This window comes from Spermophilus citellus (assembly GCF_964194105.1).
Source record: "Spermophilus citellus genome assembly, chromosome: 10".
In the NCBI taxonomy this organism is placed as follows: Eukaryota; Metazoa; Chordata; class Mammalia; order Rodentia; family Sciuridae; genus Spermophilus; species Spermophilus citellus.
Genome location: NC_138197.1, coordinates 28,093,475 through 28,107,689, shown reverse-complemented (window position 1 = coordinate 28,107,689; position 14,215 = coordinate 28,093,475). Strand labels below are relative to the sequence as shown.

Genomic DNA, 14,215 nt, shown 5'->3' with positions numbered 1-14,215 from the left:
CGAGGCTGGGGTGCAGCTCAGTGGTACAGACTGGGCTTAGCATGCATGAGGCCCTGGGTTCAATCCCTAGCACCAAAAAGGAATTGATTTAATTCCAAGTGTCCCAAACTTACTTGCCCACACAATCATCTTGTGTCACATCTATTTAACATGCTATTGGCCTACTGCTGTCTAGAACACACTCTAAAATATAATACACAAGAAGCCCATGGACTACTATGGGGCCTGCCCCTTGTCCACAGGCCTAGGGCAGCGTGGCTGGTGCATCTAAGACCCCTATGATCCCTACAGCCAAGACACAACTTGGGAAGGAGGAGTGTTTCTGGAACATTTTCTAAGTGTGGCCAACTTGACCATGGCTGAAAGGCTGGTCATTAGGCTGAGAAATTGAAAATCTAAGCAAGGGTTTGTTTCTGGACAGCTCTCCACCCACCTAGAAGCGGGTGGTGCTGGGATCCTGAGCAGGAGGAGTGGGGACAATTAGTGGCCAGCTACTAGGGACACACTGATGCTATGCTAAAGCCTCAGACTTCAGCTTCCTCATCTGTAAATTGGGCTGTCCCTCAAATGGTCACACCTTTCTCCTTGTTCAAGGTCTGCCATGTCACTGCTAAGGATCCCAAGAAGGTAGCTCCACCCACTGAGCCATGACTCAGGGTGGTCCTGTGCCCTGGCTTCCTCCTTCCCCCCTGGAGCTCCTGGACGGATAGGACTCAAGTGAGAGTGGCTGCTGGACTGGCTGCTGCTCATATTTGTGCACAGAGAGGGGAGAGAGGAGAGAGGAGGACAGGGCTGGTCTGGCCTCTGGTTCTAGGCTGCCCCACTTACCCCTGAGACTGCTGGGTAGCCTGGGCCCCGGGCGAGGGCCATTTTATTGTGGAAAGCTGTGGCCGAGATGATCTGGGCGGACGACATGGCAGCCATGCTCTGCAGGGCCTTGTCCTTAGCTGCCTGATCCTGGGGGAGACATTGAAGGCAGTGCCTCAGTGAGGGGGGCACCTGTCAGGCCCAGGCAAGGTGGGTTCTGGCCTTGGGGTGACAGCACCTGTCCCACTGCCAGTGGCCAGAGCCTGGGAACCATATCTTAAGTCTGCAATACCACTGGGTTCTCTATGGATTCCCTCATCTGTCACAGCCTCCGCACACCACTTGTCCTGCTAATTCCAGAGCTCAGAGACTGTGGAAACCATGCCAGAATGTAGCTTTCTTCTTTCTTTCTCTCTTCTTTTTGGCAGTGCCGGGATCAAACCCAGGGCTTCGCACATGCTAGACAAGTGCTCTACCACTGAGGTATATCCCCAGCCCTGCACTTCCATCTTAACAATCATGAGAACACCTTAAAAACAGGAGTCTTGAGCTGGGGGTGTAGCTCGTGGTAGAGGCCTTGCCTAGTACACGCAAGGTCCTTGGTTCCATCCACAGCACTGCAAAAGGAAAAAAAAAGAAACCAAGAGTATATAGGTCTCTTCTGCCTCGTCCACCACTGTACTCTGAACCTCAGCACCTGGATGGTGGTGGATGGTGCCTAAGTAGCTGTTGGATTCCATGCTCTGCAGGGCCTTGTCCTTAGCTGCCTGAAGAGGGATCATCTTTGTCCACATGGACTGTGTGGAGGAGAGGACAATCTCTTAGGCCCTACTTGTCTCATCCTGCCCTTTGCACTATAGGCACTTAACTTTTCACATGTCAAAATGTAAATAAATATCCCTGCCTGTCTTTGTGGACTCAGAGGGTTCAAAGAATGCGTTCAGCCTGCTCAGACCTGAATAAACAGGCACTTAGAAAAGCCTTTGATATCACACTAATAACAATAATCACCAAGTTGGGAGTGTAGCTCAGGGAGTAGAGGGTCCCTCTAACATATGAAAAACCCGGGTTCAATCCCCAGCAGTGCAAAAACAAATAAGTACACGATAAATAAATAATTTGGGGTATAGGAGCACCTGTAATCCCAGGTACTCGGGAAGCTGAGGCAGGAGAATCACAAGTTGGAGACCAGCCTGGACAACTTAGCAAGACCCTGTTTCAAAATAAAATTTTAAAGGGCTGGGATGTAGCTCAGTGTCAGAGCACTTGCCTAGAATGCATGAGGCCCTGGGTTCAACCCTCAGTGGAAGGAAAGAAGGAAGAAAGAAAGGAAGGAAGGGAGGAAGAGAGAGAGGAAGGGGCACTAACAATGTTACATAAGCTCAGGTAATCTTCCCTCACTCTCCAGTCTTTAAAATTGATAAGACTTGGGCTGGGGTTGTAGCCCAGAGGTAGAGCACTTGCCTTGCAAGCATGAGGCACTGGGTTCGAGCCTCAGCACCACATAAAAATAAATGAATAAAAATAAAGATATTAAAAAAAAATGGTAAGACTTTCTCTCCTTCTTGTGTGCTGGGCATGGAACCCGGAACCTTGTGCACGTTGCTAAGTACAGCACATGCTTTGCCACTGAGCTCCACCCCAGCTAAGATGAACTTGTGTGTGTGTGTGCACATGCACATGCTACTGGGTGTTGAACCCATGGACTCATACATGCTAGTCAAGTGTTCTGTCACTGAGCTACATCCTCAGCCCTTGGGAAAAAATTCTTTTAAATTCCAAGATAGGGTCTCACTAAGTTGGCCAGGCCAGCCTTGAACTTGTAATCCTCCTGCCTCAGTCTCTTGCAAAGCTTGGATTAGAGGCACATGTAAACATGTCCAGCTTTATTCCTTATAAATTACCCAATCTCAGGTATTTTGTTATAGCCACAGAAAACTATCATAGTCCAGACTGGCACAGAGTGGGCTCTGTCAACCAAGAGGACAGTGGCAGACATGTCAGGGCCTAGAAGCACTCAGCAACACAATGGAAGACGTGGGAAACATTCTGAGTGCTGACATCATCTGTCACTCAGGCAAAGCAGTGAAGTAGATGATGTTTGAAAACAGAGGTTTGTCATTGGGCCCCTCCCCAATGTCTAGGGTCAAAACTTGGGCCTGGCTCTCAGAGACTGTCTCAAATAACCCCAGAGGCAGTAATAAGTAGAGGTGTGCCTCCTCCTAAGGAAAAGCCAGCCCAGGCCTCTTCCTCCTGGAGATATGAATGACCTTGCAGGCTACACCCCCCGCCAGACACACACACACACACACACACAGACCTCTGAGAAGAACAACTACATCACGAGGCCAGAGAGCTCGTGGCTCTATGCCAGCAATCTTCGTCCCTTCCCGGATCCCCACTCTAAACAAATGACTGCGCCTCAGGAAACCATGTCCTTAGTGGGAGAGGCAGGAGTCAGGAAGAAGTAGAGAGGACATTATGGGGAGTGACATCAGTGGCCAGAGAGCAGAGTAGAGTCATTGAATTTTGCAGCTGGAGGGAACCTCAGCTATCACCTTGCCACATGGCCCTGTCATTTTACAGATGAGGAAACTGAATGGCACTCAGGGAGGTTGCGTGACTTTCCCATGTACCTGTGGCCACAAAGGTGGAGATAGAGCTAGGACCCAACCTCACAGCCTGAGGATTTCTACCCGGCCTCGCTGTCCACCCCAGAGCTTAATAACTTGGGCCCCAGGACCCCCCTTAGGAGTAGGACAAAATCTTCATGCCCACCTCTCCAGTAAAACGCACATATCAATGAAACTGCGTATTTTAAGCATTTTGTGGTTCCCTTTGGTGGCTGTCTGGCAGTCCACCGAAGGCTATCCAGCCCCAAGTTAGAATGTATGGACAAGGATGTATGCAATTTCCTAAGTGTGGGTGGGACAGTAGCCCCAGGGGACTTAAACCTTCCCTGGGGTGCTCTAAACATAACACCGCAAAGTCTGTCCTCCACGGAGACCTGCTGGGGTCCCAGGGAGTCAGCGGCACACCAGAGAAGGGACATGAGGAGCAAGCAGGGCTCCAGGGCTGGGGGTGTTCCAGGGAGGGATCCACAGCTGCAGCCAGGCCAGCTGTCCCAGGGACAAAGGGACGAGGTGTTGGGTCACAGCTGTGGGGCGTGGGGGACAGCTGGGTTGATGGCACAAGGAATGGAACTGGGCGGGCAGTGGGCTGTGGCTTCCTAGGAGGCAGAAGGATCTGTGGTTCCCACCCACTCAGTCTGGGGCACAAGTGTCAGGATCATGGGCTACTGGGGCCAGATGGGACATTCAAGGTCATCTAGTCCAGTGCTGTTGAGGTTCTCGGTCAGGTACAAGAGGCTGCACAGAAGGAGGGGGTCTCTGGCCTGTTGATATTTTGTTTGGGGAAAATAATAAAAGGGACTTTTGTTGTTTTTTTTTTTTTTTAATTATAAACTATTGATCAAGAGGCCAAGCAGGCTTGGTTGTTAACAGCTCCATGACAGGGAGCTCACTCCCACAGAGTATTCACCAAAGGGTCTCTGGTTCCAAGATCCAGGAGGCCTGACTTCCCGAGGGAAACCCTGTCAGCAGCTGGCCTTCCACAGGGCAGCCACCTGTCACAGAGGGCCTGCAAGGCGGGCTGATTCAGGGAGGGGAAGAAATGCCTAGTCCCAGAAAGCAGGGAGCAGGAAGGAATCCCACCAGCCCCTCCCCTCCCATAATAACACCAAACTCTGCCACCCCCGCAGGCTGACTGATGGCCCTGAGAGGCCTGTGGGGGTCCCAAGAGGGCCAGTGGCTTGGGGAGTTCTTCAAGGAAGGGGATCTAAAGGTTGATCCAACTGTGCTGAGCTAGGGGAGCTTCCTCTGTGCTAGGGGTTGGGCACAGCAGGAGGCGGCCTGTAGCTTCCTGGGACTAGAGAGACCAGCAACCACACAGGGCTCCAATGTCCAGCAGAGTGTGGTCACAGGACCCCAAAGCAAAGAAGCACACGAGCCCTGCACACAAGCAGCCAGCCCCTGAACACACAGGGGAGACTTTCCTGCTGGACAAAGAGCCCCAGTTTCTGAGAAGCTGGCCCCACCTGAAACCAAAGCACCCCCCTCCTCCCGCGGCTCCTGTCTGCCTTACCTTGAGCTTGGCCTGGATCTCGCGGGCTTTGCGACGAGCCAGCACCTGGATGTGACTAGAGACCTGTGGCAGGAAGAGAAGGCTCCTGTCCCTACCTCTCATACAGCCTGTGCTCCCAGACCCTGGGCCCTCAGCCACATCTGTGCATGGACTGACTGAATGACAGGATCTAGGGGTGGGGGTGGTGCTCAGTCCTGTGAATCCCCAGTTTGCCAACACTTTAAAAGTGTAGCGCCAGCGTTTTGACATCTTTTCTAATGTCCCAAAGAGGAGGCTGCTGTTTCTTCCCAGGGGATGACAGGAAGACCCCCCCCCCCCGCCCCAGGGAAGCTGGACCATGTGTGTCACACCCGCCCCCCACTGCCCTGCCCCTGGGGTCCATGCCCGCCTCCCGGGGCCCACCTGCTTCCTGGTGCGGGTCTTCCCTGTCCGGAGCTTGATGTAACGGGCAATCAGCTCATTGCGACCTGCAGCGAGTGACAACAATCTCTTGGTGGGGAGGAGAGGACAGAAGGCAGAGAAGCAAGAAAGCAGGGGGACAAGAGGGGCCCTTCCCTGGAGGAGCCCTTTCCTTCATTTCTACCTTGGGTGGGACTTGGGGTGAGAGACCACAGGGATCTCCCAGCAGCAAGAGGACACTAAGGCCTCACTGGGTGGACTGGTGACCTGAGAACAAAGAGGTCACAGCCCAAGGAGCCTCGCAGAGCCTCCCAATCCCCAGCCTTGTTCCCCACCTCTTCATCTGAGCCCCGTCCGGGGCTCCAGAGTAGTGCCTGACTCTTGGCCCTTTCCATATGAGATTCCCACAGTTCCTATTGCCTCTGAAAATGAGCAGAACCTTCCAAGATGTCCTGTCTGTGACTAAGGAAGGTCCTGGGAGGCACACTACTGAGACTGAGTGTCCCCAGACAGCAGGCCTGGGTCCTTCACTCAAAGACCAGAAATCCCAGCCAGGGGCGTAGCTCAGTGGTGGAGCACTCCCCAGGTCCGTACAAAGCCCTGGGTTCCATCCCCAGCACAACAGGAGCAGGGTGAGGGCTGGGGGTGCACCTCAGTGGTAGAGGGCTTGCCTAGCATGCTCACTGCCCAAAACAAGGAAACAAACAAATCCAGCCAACCCCACCTCCAGCCCTGGTTCTGACTTAGGCCAGTCAACAGGCAGCACGGAACGCTCCCAAGGCCTGGTGGCCTGGAGGTGACGCTGTATCTGCAGGAACCTGGCCAACTACAGAAGCCCTCCAAGTCTTCTATTACCCTAAATGAGCTCATGAAGATGTTCCCCCAATGAGTTCCCCACCTAGTTATGGGGGGCATGTGCTCACACATGGTTTGAGTGCTTGCTAGAGACAGAGGTGTGTTCAGAGGATGAGGATCTGTTCAGGCTGCTGGGTGGTGGGGCCTCTCTGCTTTGGACCATGACCACTGGGTAGGATTAGACCACACAGAAGAAGATGATGAGGGAGAAGGAGGGCGAGGTCTGGGGTTGGGGGATCTGTCCATTGCCTCCTAGCTCCAGCTCTGGGGCCAGAGGGCATAGCTCCAGCCTGCCCTGTGCTGCTGAGGCTGGAGTGGCCCACGAGGAAGCTGCTGATAAAGGGGGACATGAGCCGAGCGGGCTGTCTGCCACCTGGGTTGTAACCAGCGAGCCTGGGCCAAGACCAAACTGGCCCCCCAGCTGACCTTTCCCCACTGCCAAGCCTGAATTAAGAGGCCACCCTCAAGAGGTCCTATCTGCCAGAAAGACTTGCTGGCTAGGAGAACTGGCTTGTCTGTGTCCAAAGGAGAGAGGAGAGGCTCAGGCTTAGACTCAAGGAGACACTGCCCATGAGCTGCTCTGCACCTAAAACCATGAGTCCAGCAAGATGTCTCTTCTCAAAGCTTTTCAGGGAAAGGTTCCACAGGAACCTCGGTCAGTCCAATGAATGTCCCACAGTTCTGCTCCATGTCTAACTAGAGGCACTCAGTCTGCAGCTATGAAATATAAGGTCTAATTATATATAATTACTACTGGGTTACTGAAAAAGGACCACAAGCCTGGAAGGTGGGAGCTTGGCTGGAGCCCACAACTCCAAGAAGGAACTGAGACCCTGACAGGTCAGCTCCCTCCGAGGACCTTCACCCAGCCTTCTCTTCTTTAAATCTAGTTTCTTTAAGTTTTTTTCCTCCAGATTCAACCAACCAAATTTTTACAGACTTAGGAAACAGACCTTAACTCTGATCCAATGAGAACACTCTGTGGCTTTGCCTCCTTCTCTGTAAAATGAACATGTTCTTTGTCTAAATAAGTAGACAAATCAGAGACCAGTCCAGAGGCAAAGAGAGGGCTTCTCACACCCACAGGCTGACTGCAGTACTGTGGGACAAGGTGCTGAGGAGTGGGAGAGCCTCAGATGGGTGGTGGGAGAGCTGGAGAGATGGGGATGGTAGGGGGTACTTGGGAGAATATCTAGGGGACAGTTCTTGTGCTACTCCTCTGGCCCACACCTTGCACACAGTGAGCAGCTATCAGTTATCTCTGCTAATTAGACTTTTAGTGCCTCAGAGGAAGAGCCCACACCCTCATTCAAGTCTGCATCTCCAACAACTGGCACCTACTGAGTGCCTGAGTGAATAAATGACATGAGTTTGCCATGGCTCTCCCTTCAAACAGAACTGGGCTGCTGCTCATCCCCATAGCTACCATGGTCCAAGCTACCACGCTGTCTGTCTGGCCTGGACAATGAAAATCTCTCTCCACCTGGATTCCACACTCCCAGTCTGTTCTCAACACATTAGCTGCAGTGATTCAATTAAAATTCAAAAGCTGCCAGACTGGTGCATGCCTGTAACCCTGGTGGCTCACGGAGTGAGGCAGGAAGACTACAAGTTTAAAATCAGTCTCAGCAACTCAGTGAGGCCCGAAGTAACTTAGCAAGACCCTGTCTCAAAATAAATATAAGGGTTGGGTTGTAGTTCAGTGGCAGAGTGCTTGCCTCACACATGTGAGACACTGGGTTCGATCCTCACCACCACATAAAATAAAATATTATTGTGTCCATCTACAACTAAAAATTAAATATAAAAAATAAATAAAATAAAATATAAAAAGAGTTGGGGATGGGACTCTGTGATTAAGCACCCCTGGGTTTAATCCCTGGTACCCTCCCCCAAAAAATGTTTTTTTAACCACACCCCCCCAAACAGCTCCCTGGCTTCCATCTCCCTCTGATTAAAAGTGGCCAAGACCTACCAGGTGCAGTAGTGTGCACCTACAGTCCCAGCTACTAGGGAGGCTGCAGCAGAAAGAGTGTGGGCCCCGAAGCTGGAGGCCAGCTGGGCAAGATTAAAAAAAAAAAAAAAAAGCAGTAAAAGTGTGAAAGTCCTTTCGATGGCCTGAAAGCCCCTTCAGGATTTGTCCCCGCTCTGTGCAGCTCAGGCATCTCTCTAATGCCATCCGCCCCACCGCCCTGACCTCCTTGCTGTTCTGGGAACTTGTGAGGCCTTTGCACTTCCTGTTCCTCCTTCAGGGGAATATTCAGCCAAAGAGACCAATACAGCTCACCATCTTCAAGTCTCTGCTAGGGTCTGTCACGGCCTCGTGGCTCAAATGCCACCAGATGCCGTGTCTCAGGAGGTCTTCCCTGATCATGTCACTGAGTGCCCAATCACCCTCCCACTTCACCCTAGCACTTCCTATTGTCTGCACTTTCCTCTGCACCGCATTTTGAGGGTGGGGCGATTGAACCCAGGGGCACTCTACCACTGAGCCACCTCCCTAGCTCTTTTTTATTTTGCAACAGGGCCTAAGTTGCTTGGGGTCTTGCTAAGTCATGAGACTGACCTCAAACTTGTGATCGTCCCGTTTCAGCCTCCCAAACTGCTGGGATTACAGGTGTGCACCACCACAACTGGCTCTGAGTTTTTCTATACATGAACAAATCTAGAATTTTCAGGGCCCAAGGCATTCAAAAATTAGGAGGCTCTCTTTGAAAAAAAGAATGAGAACTACAAAATGATTAAAAACTCTTAGTTGGGGATGCACTGGCCCAGCATATGTGAGGCCCTGGGTTGGGTCCTCAGCACCACACACACACAAAAAAAAACCCACATCTGGGAGCGATGGCTGTGTTCACTACCATGATGGCGGTAATGGCTTCACAGGTACATACATCTGACAAAACTAAAATTCAGTTTAGGGACATGGAAGGGGCTCATACAAGTAGGGACTCCTGCAGCATAAGCCTCATGCTCTTCATGGTAAACCTGCCCCCTCCCTACAGCAGGTAGCAACTATACCTGTGTGCCATGTAAGTAAACTGAAACCAGGGGCTGGGGATATAGCTCAGTTGGTAGAGAGCTTGCCTGGCATGCACAAGACCCTGGGTTCAATCCCTAGCAACACACACACACACACACACACACACACACACACACACACACAAAGGTGGAAAAAAGAAATACAATTAATTAAGGGGGAAAAGGAAGGAAGGAAGGAAGGAAGGAAGGAAGGAAGGAAGGAAGGGAGGGAGGGAGGGAGGGAGGGAGGGAGGGAGAAAACTGAAACCAGAAAGTCCCATCCTGACCACCCACCAATACATCTCTGACTGCCCAGCTGACTCTTGGCAAGGCCACTTGCTTATGGCCCTACCTGGCGCAAAGAAGATGCTCAGTTAATGCCGTGCCTTTCACAGACCAGGCAGGCCTGACCCCTAAGGCAAGGGGGCTTGTTCCTCAGCACACAGAAGCAGACCTGGGAGGCCCTACCTGCCGCTGGCCAAGACCCTCATTCTAGGCAACATGGGACACTCAGCCTCGTGGGCCAGGAGCCTATCCCTGCCCTGCAGTTCTGGGGGACTCTCCTGCCAGAAAGGCCATTTTAGCCCTAGGCAAGAGGCCAGCTGTGGGTTTGAGCCAAACCCAAGGGGTTTAAACTGTCTCTGAATTTTTTTCTCACTATATTTATGGGGGTACAAAGTGATTATATGTCTAAAATGTGGAATGACTAAATCAATCTAATCATCATTTCAAATCTCATTTTTCATGGTGAAAACATTTGAAATTTATTCTCGTGGTACTGGGGATGTAGCTCAATGGCACACTCCTGTGCAAGGCCCTGGATGTGATCTTCAGTAAAGGAAAGGAGAGAAGCAAGGGATTTTGAAAAATGTTCTTTTTTTTGTGGTACTGAGGATTGAGCCCCAAGGTCTTTCACCACTGAGCTACACCCCCAGCCCATTTAACATTTTATTTTTAGATAAGGTCTTGCTAAATTGCCAAGGCTGGCCTCAAACTTGCAATCCTCCTGCCTCAGCCTCCAAGTCTCTGGGATTACAGGTGTGGGCCACCACACCCAGCTTATAATACACTATTATTAACTAGTCATCCTACTGTGCAATAGACTCAGTATTGCACAGTAGGATGACTAGTTAATAATAATGTACTATATACCTAATTAAATATATATAATACATTTTATATAACTAATCTAATTATTTTTGTGTTCTTTGACAATATTTCCTGTTCTTGGTTCTCCTCCCCGGTGAGTCTTGTTGTTGTAGATTCCACATCTAAGGAAGATCATGTGGCACCTGTCCTATGCCTACTCATTCCACTAGCTTTGTGTCCTCTAGTTTGTCTCTTCCCCTCATTGTCTCTGGAGCTTCAGTCCCCTCTCTCCCTTGGGGCTCATCTCAGACCACCATGTCATCCTGCCTCCTTCCATTGGTCAGGGCTAATGCCAGCAGCTGCCAATGCCCAGGGTAGATGCTGACTGTCTGTGGGTGTGCTGAGCCAAGAGGAACCACACAGCTTCCTTCCTGACACCAAGGGTCCTCCAGAAGTCATCCAGGCCATCCCACTGCCTGCAGGCCACCTGCCATCTAATCCAGGTTTACACTTAAGAGGAACTGCTGCTGTCTCTTCCTTCGACTCTCGTAACATTACCATAACGAACGCCTACCCGAGCCAGATACTGCACACCTCATTGGTACAAATATCCACACAATACAGATATGTATATGGTCACAGTTTTGTTTGCATTCCCCTTCAGTCCTCACATCTGTCCTGTGAGGCTGATACTAGTGTTTCCATGCTACAGATAAGGAAATTGAATTTCCCTAACAACTTGTTTGCACCTGTAATCCCAGCAACTGGGGAGGCTGAGGCAAGAAGACTGCAAGTTCAAGACCAGCCTCAGCAACTCAATGAGGCCCTTAGCAAATGAACAAGACCCTGTCTCAAAATAAAATCTACAAATAAAGGGCTGGGGATATAGCTCAGCATCCCTGGGTTCAACCCCAGGACCAAAAATAAACAACAACAAAGAAAAGGGCTGGGGACATAGCTCAGTGGCAGGGTACTTGCCTAGCAGACACAGGCCCTGGGTTCCAACCTCAGTACTGGGGTTGGGGGTGGGGACTTTTTAAGGTCACAGGCCAGCAAGTTTCTGAGATTCTAAGATTCAAATCCATGCAGTCTGGTGACAGAATATACACACACATATTGGCATAGTGCTGTAGATCAAACAGGACCTCATGCATGCTAGATAAGCACTCTATCAACTGAGCCACATCCTCAGCCCCCAGAGCCTATTTCTTAATTGTCACACACATTAATTCTATTGAACATGGGATTGGAATCCATCTCTTAGAATTAGGGGCTACATTAGGTGATCCCAGAGGTCCTGTGTAACCTGAAGAAGAAGAAACCGAAGCCCAAAGAGAAATGGTTTATTCACAGCCACATGGCACCATGAGACCCTGTGTCTTCTAAGGCTGTCCCCAGTGCCTTGTGACTATTATTACACAATTGATGCTCTTTCCCTGGAGGCCTCCCTGGCTCCAAGTGAGTTTCTTCTAAAATGGGCCATTCTTGCTCCCCACCTCTAGAGGGACCCCCAGATTCTCTGGGTCTCTGCATGGAGTTGGTCCACGGTCCCCTGCTTCCACCTGGGACCTGGAGGGAGAACAGGTGTGAGAATCTGCCCTAGTTTTCACTTTCTTATGGACAGTGGTACCCAGAGCTGGCAGAAGCTCTGGATGATGCAGACACTGGAAAGCCACAGAGTTAGGGGCAGGGGGGAAAGAGGAGGGAGTGTGGGCCCAGAGGGAGACCCCTGAAGTACAGCAGAGCCAGGAAGAGGAGCCATGGCAGTAAGAAACTTGTAGGAAATCCAGCCGAGTCTGTGGGAGAAGAAGAGACCTCTGTGCTTGTCCCCTCTGCCACTTACTACCTTCTCCCCTTCAGGGGTTGAGATCACAGGCAAGGGAAGCACAAGGCTGGCCTGGACCCTGGGGGAGGGCAGCTGGGCATTGCAATGTGGCAGGTGGCCTTGGCCAACCCAAAAGAGGGTCTGGGTGGAGCTGGGAACAACGCCCCCTCCAGACAGTGGGCCCATCTGTCAGGGGACATGTGTCCAACGGCCCCCAGTGCACATAGCTTAGATCCAAGGCCCCACCCCACTAGGGGTGAGGGCTGCCCATGGAGGAAGGGGAGCAGTGGCTGGCACAGGCTAAGAGTGGAACAGTCCCAGTGTTCACACAGAATCACCACTGCTGTCTGCTAAGCCCACACCCTGCCTCACACATGCCCTAGCAGTCAGTGCAATCCTTTCCTCAGACACATCTTCCCAGGAAAACTGTTACTCCACTGGCAAAACCCTGCCTAAGATAGGTCACTTGTGCATCTCATTCCCCATATGCCGATTCCCCTCTGTCCACACCAGCCTTCCCTCAAAGCCATAAGCATTAGCTGGCATCTATGGCCATACCACCCTGAACGTGCCCGATCTCGTCTGATCTTGGAAGCATCAGATGGCACCAGGCAAGCAGCACCTGCCACTTAGCAGGCTAGTAGTCATGTGGTTTTGTTCATATTATTCATAAGGTCCTGGGGTTTTTTTGGTGTTTTGTTTTTCTTTTTATCTTTTCTTTTCTTTCTTTCCTTCTTTCTTTTAATTAGTACTGGGGATTGGACCTAGGGATGCTCTACCACTGAGCCACATCTCCAGACCTTTTTATTTTTTTTAGACAGAGTCTGGCCAAGGATCTCTCTATAAGTTGCCAAAGCTGGTTTTAAACTTGGCAGTCCTCCTGCCTCAGCCTCCCAAGTTGCTGGGATGACAGGCCCCACACCTGCCCATAGGGTCCTGTTATAATGAATGCTGCTGTTCAGACCCCCATTATAATTAATGTTATTGGCTTCCAAAATGCAAAAGGGCTGAGAATCTGAAGGCATGAGACTTCCTAACCAGGGGACATAAATACCTGTATGGACTTTCCGTTCACCAGAGGCCTCTCAGGGAAGTGAGCCATTTCTCCAAGCCCTCTGTCCCCTCCCTAGGTTGGGCCTAGGGAGAAGAGGCTGGGCCTCAGCTCCACATCCACCCTAGACCCAATGGCCCTGGGGAGCCTCTCTGTCCAGGGATTAACTGGGGCTAGAGGACGAGGTTGTTTGTGGAGGAGCAGCTCTGACTGTAGTCTCAGAAGGCAGTGACTGGCCTTACATCTGAGTTGTTGCCACCATTATTCCTGCAGAGATCTGAGGCTTCTGGTGAAATCCTGGCCAGCCTTCAAGGCCAGGGCCCCCGGAAGCCTGCCCTAATCTCTACCTAAGTGGGCGTACCTACTCCTGCCTCCACGCAGGTAGATGGGCCTGTACCTTCCTCCTGGCCTTGGCTAAAGCTGTGTGAGTCCTCATCATAGCCCTCCTGAAACTGTGAGTACCATGAGAGCAAAGAACAGGGTCCACTCAGCTCCACACTCCCTGCTGTGCATCTTTGGTACCTGCGATGCGCTCTCATCACCATGGCAATACTAAAAAGCAGTGTCTTATTCCAGTAAGCACGTGGAAAGATGCTCAACGTTGCTGATCGTTGGGCAATTGCAATAAAAACCACGAGATACCACTTTACATCCACAAAGATGGCTGCGATCAGAAACGAGGAAAAGAGTAAGTGTTGGTGAAGATGCGGGGAATCCAGAACCCTTGAGGACTGCTGGTAGGAAGATAAAATAGTGCAGCCACTATGAAAAACAGCCAGCGGTTCTTCAAAGTTAAATATAGCTGGGCGTGTGGGCACATGCTGTGATCCCAGATAGTAAGTAGTCAGGAGGCTGAGGCAGGAGGATTGCAAGTTCAAGACCAGTCTGGGCAACTTAGCAAGACTTCTTTTGAAATTAAAAAAAAAAATTGAAAAATAAAAAAAACGAGAGTGTAGCTCAGTGTCAGGGTATGTTTGTCAGAATGGAGAGGCCCTGGGTTTCAGCCCCAGCACCAAAAAAAAAAA

The 14,215-nt window shown here is 51.0% G+C and overlaps 2 protein-coding genes across 24 annotated transcripts in view; one reads left to right on the top strand and one right to left on the bottom strand.

Annotated features, from left to right (window-relative positions):
* Positions 1 to 14,215, top strand: part of TSPAN11 (tetraspanin 11) — a 750,083-nt gene that overhangs the window by 340,267 nt on the left and 395,601 nt on the right. The gene's annotated exons all lie outside the window — the stretch shown is intronic.
* The window catches only part of TEAD4 (TEA domain transcription factor 4), a 70,345-nt gene that overhangs the window by 21,897 nt on the left and 34,233 nt on the right, over positions 1 to 14,215 (bottom strand). For 19 of the 21 annotated variants that reach the window (XM_081310175.1, XM_081310165.1, XM_081310179.1 and 16 more), the window contains 3 exons: positions 5,353 to 5,417; positions 4,951 to 5,013; positions 829 to 957 (listed from right to left, as the gene is read on the bottom strand). In XM_081310175.1, the coding sequence (XP_081166301.1) occupies positions 829 to 957; positions 4,951 to 5,013; positions 5,353 to 5,417 (257 nt within the window). The remainder of the gene's footprint in view (positions 1 to 828; positions 958 to 4,950; positions 5,014 to 5,352; positions 5,418 to 14,215) is intronic. The other 2 variants (XM_081310181.1, XM_081310184.1) reach the window with 2 other exon arrangements.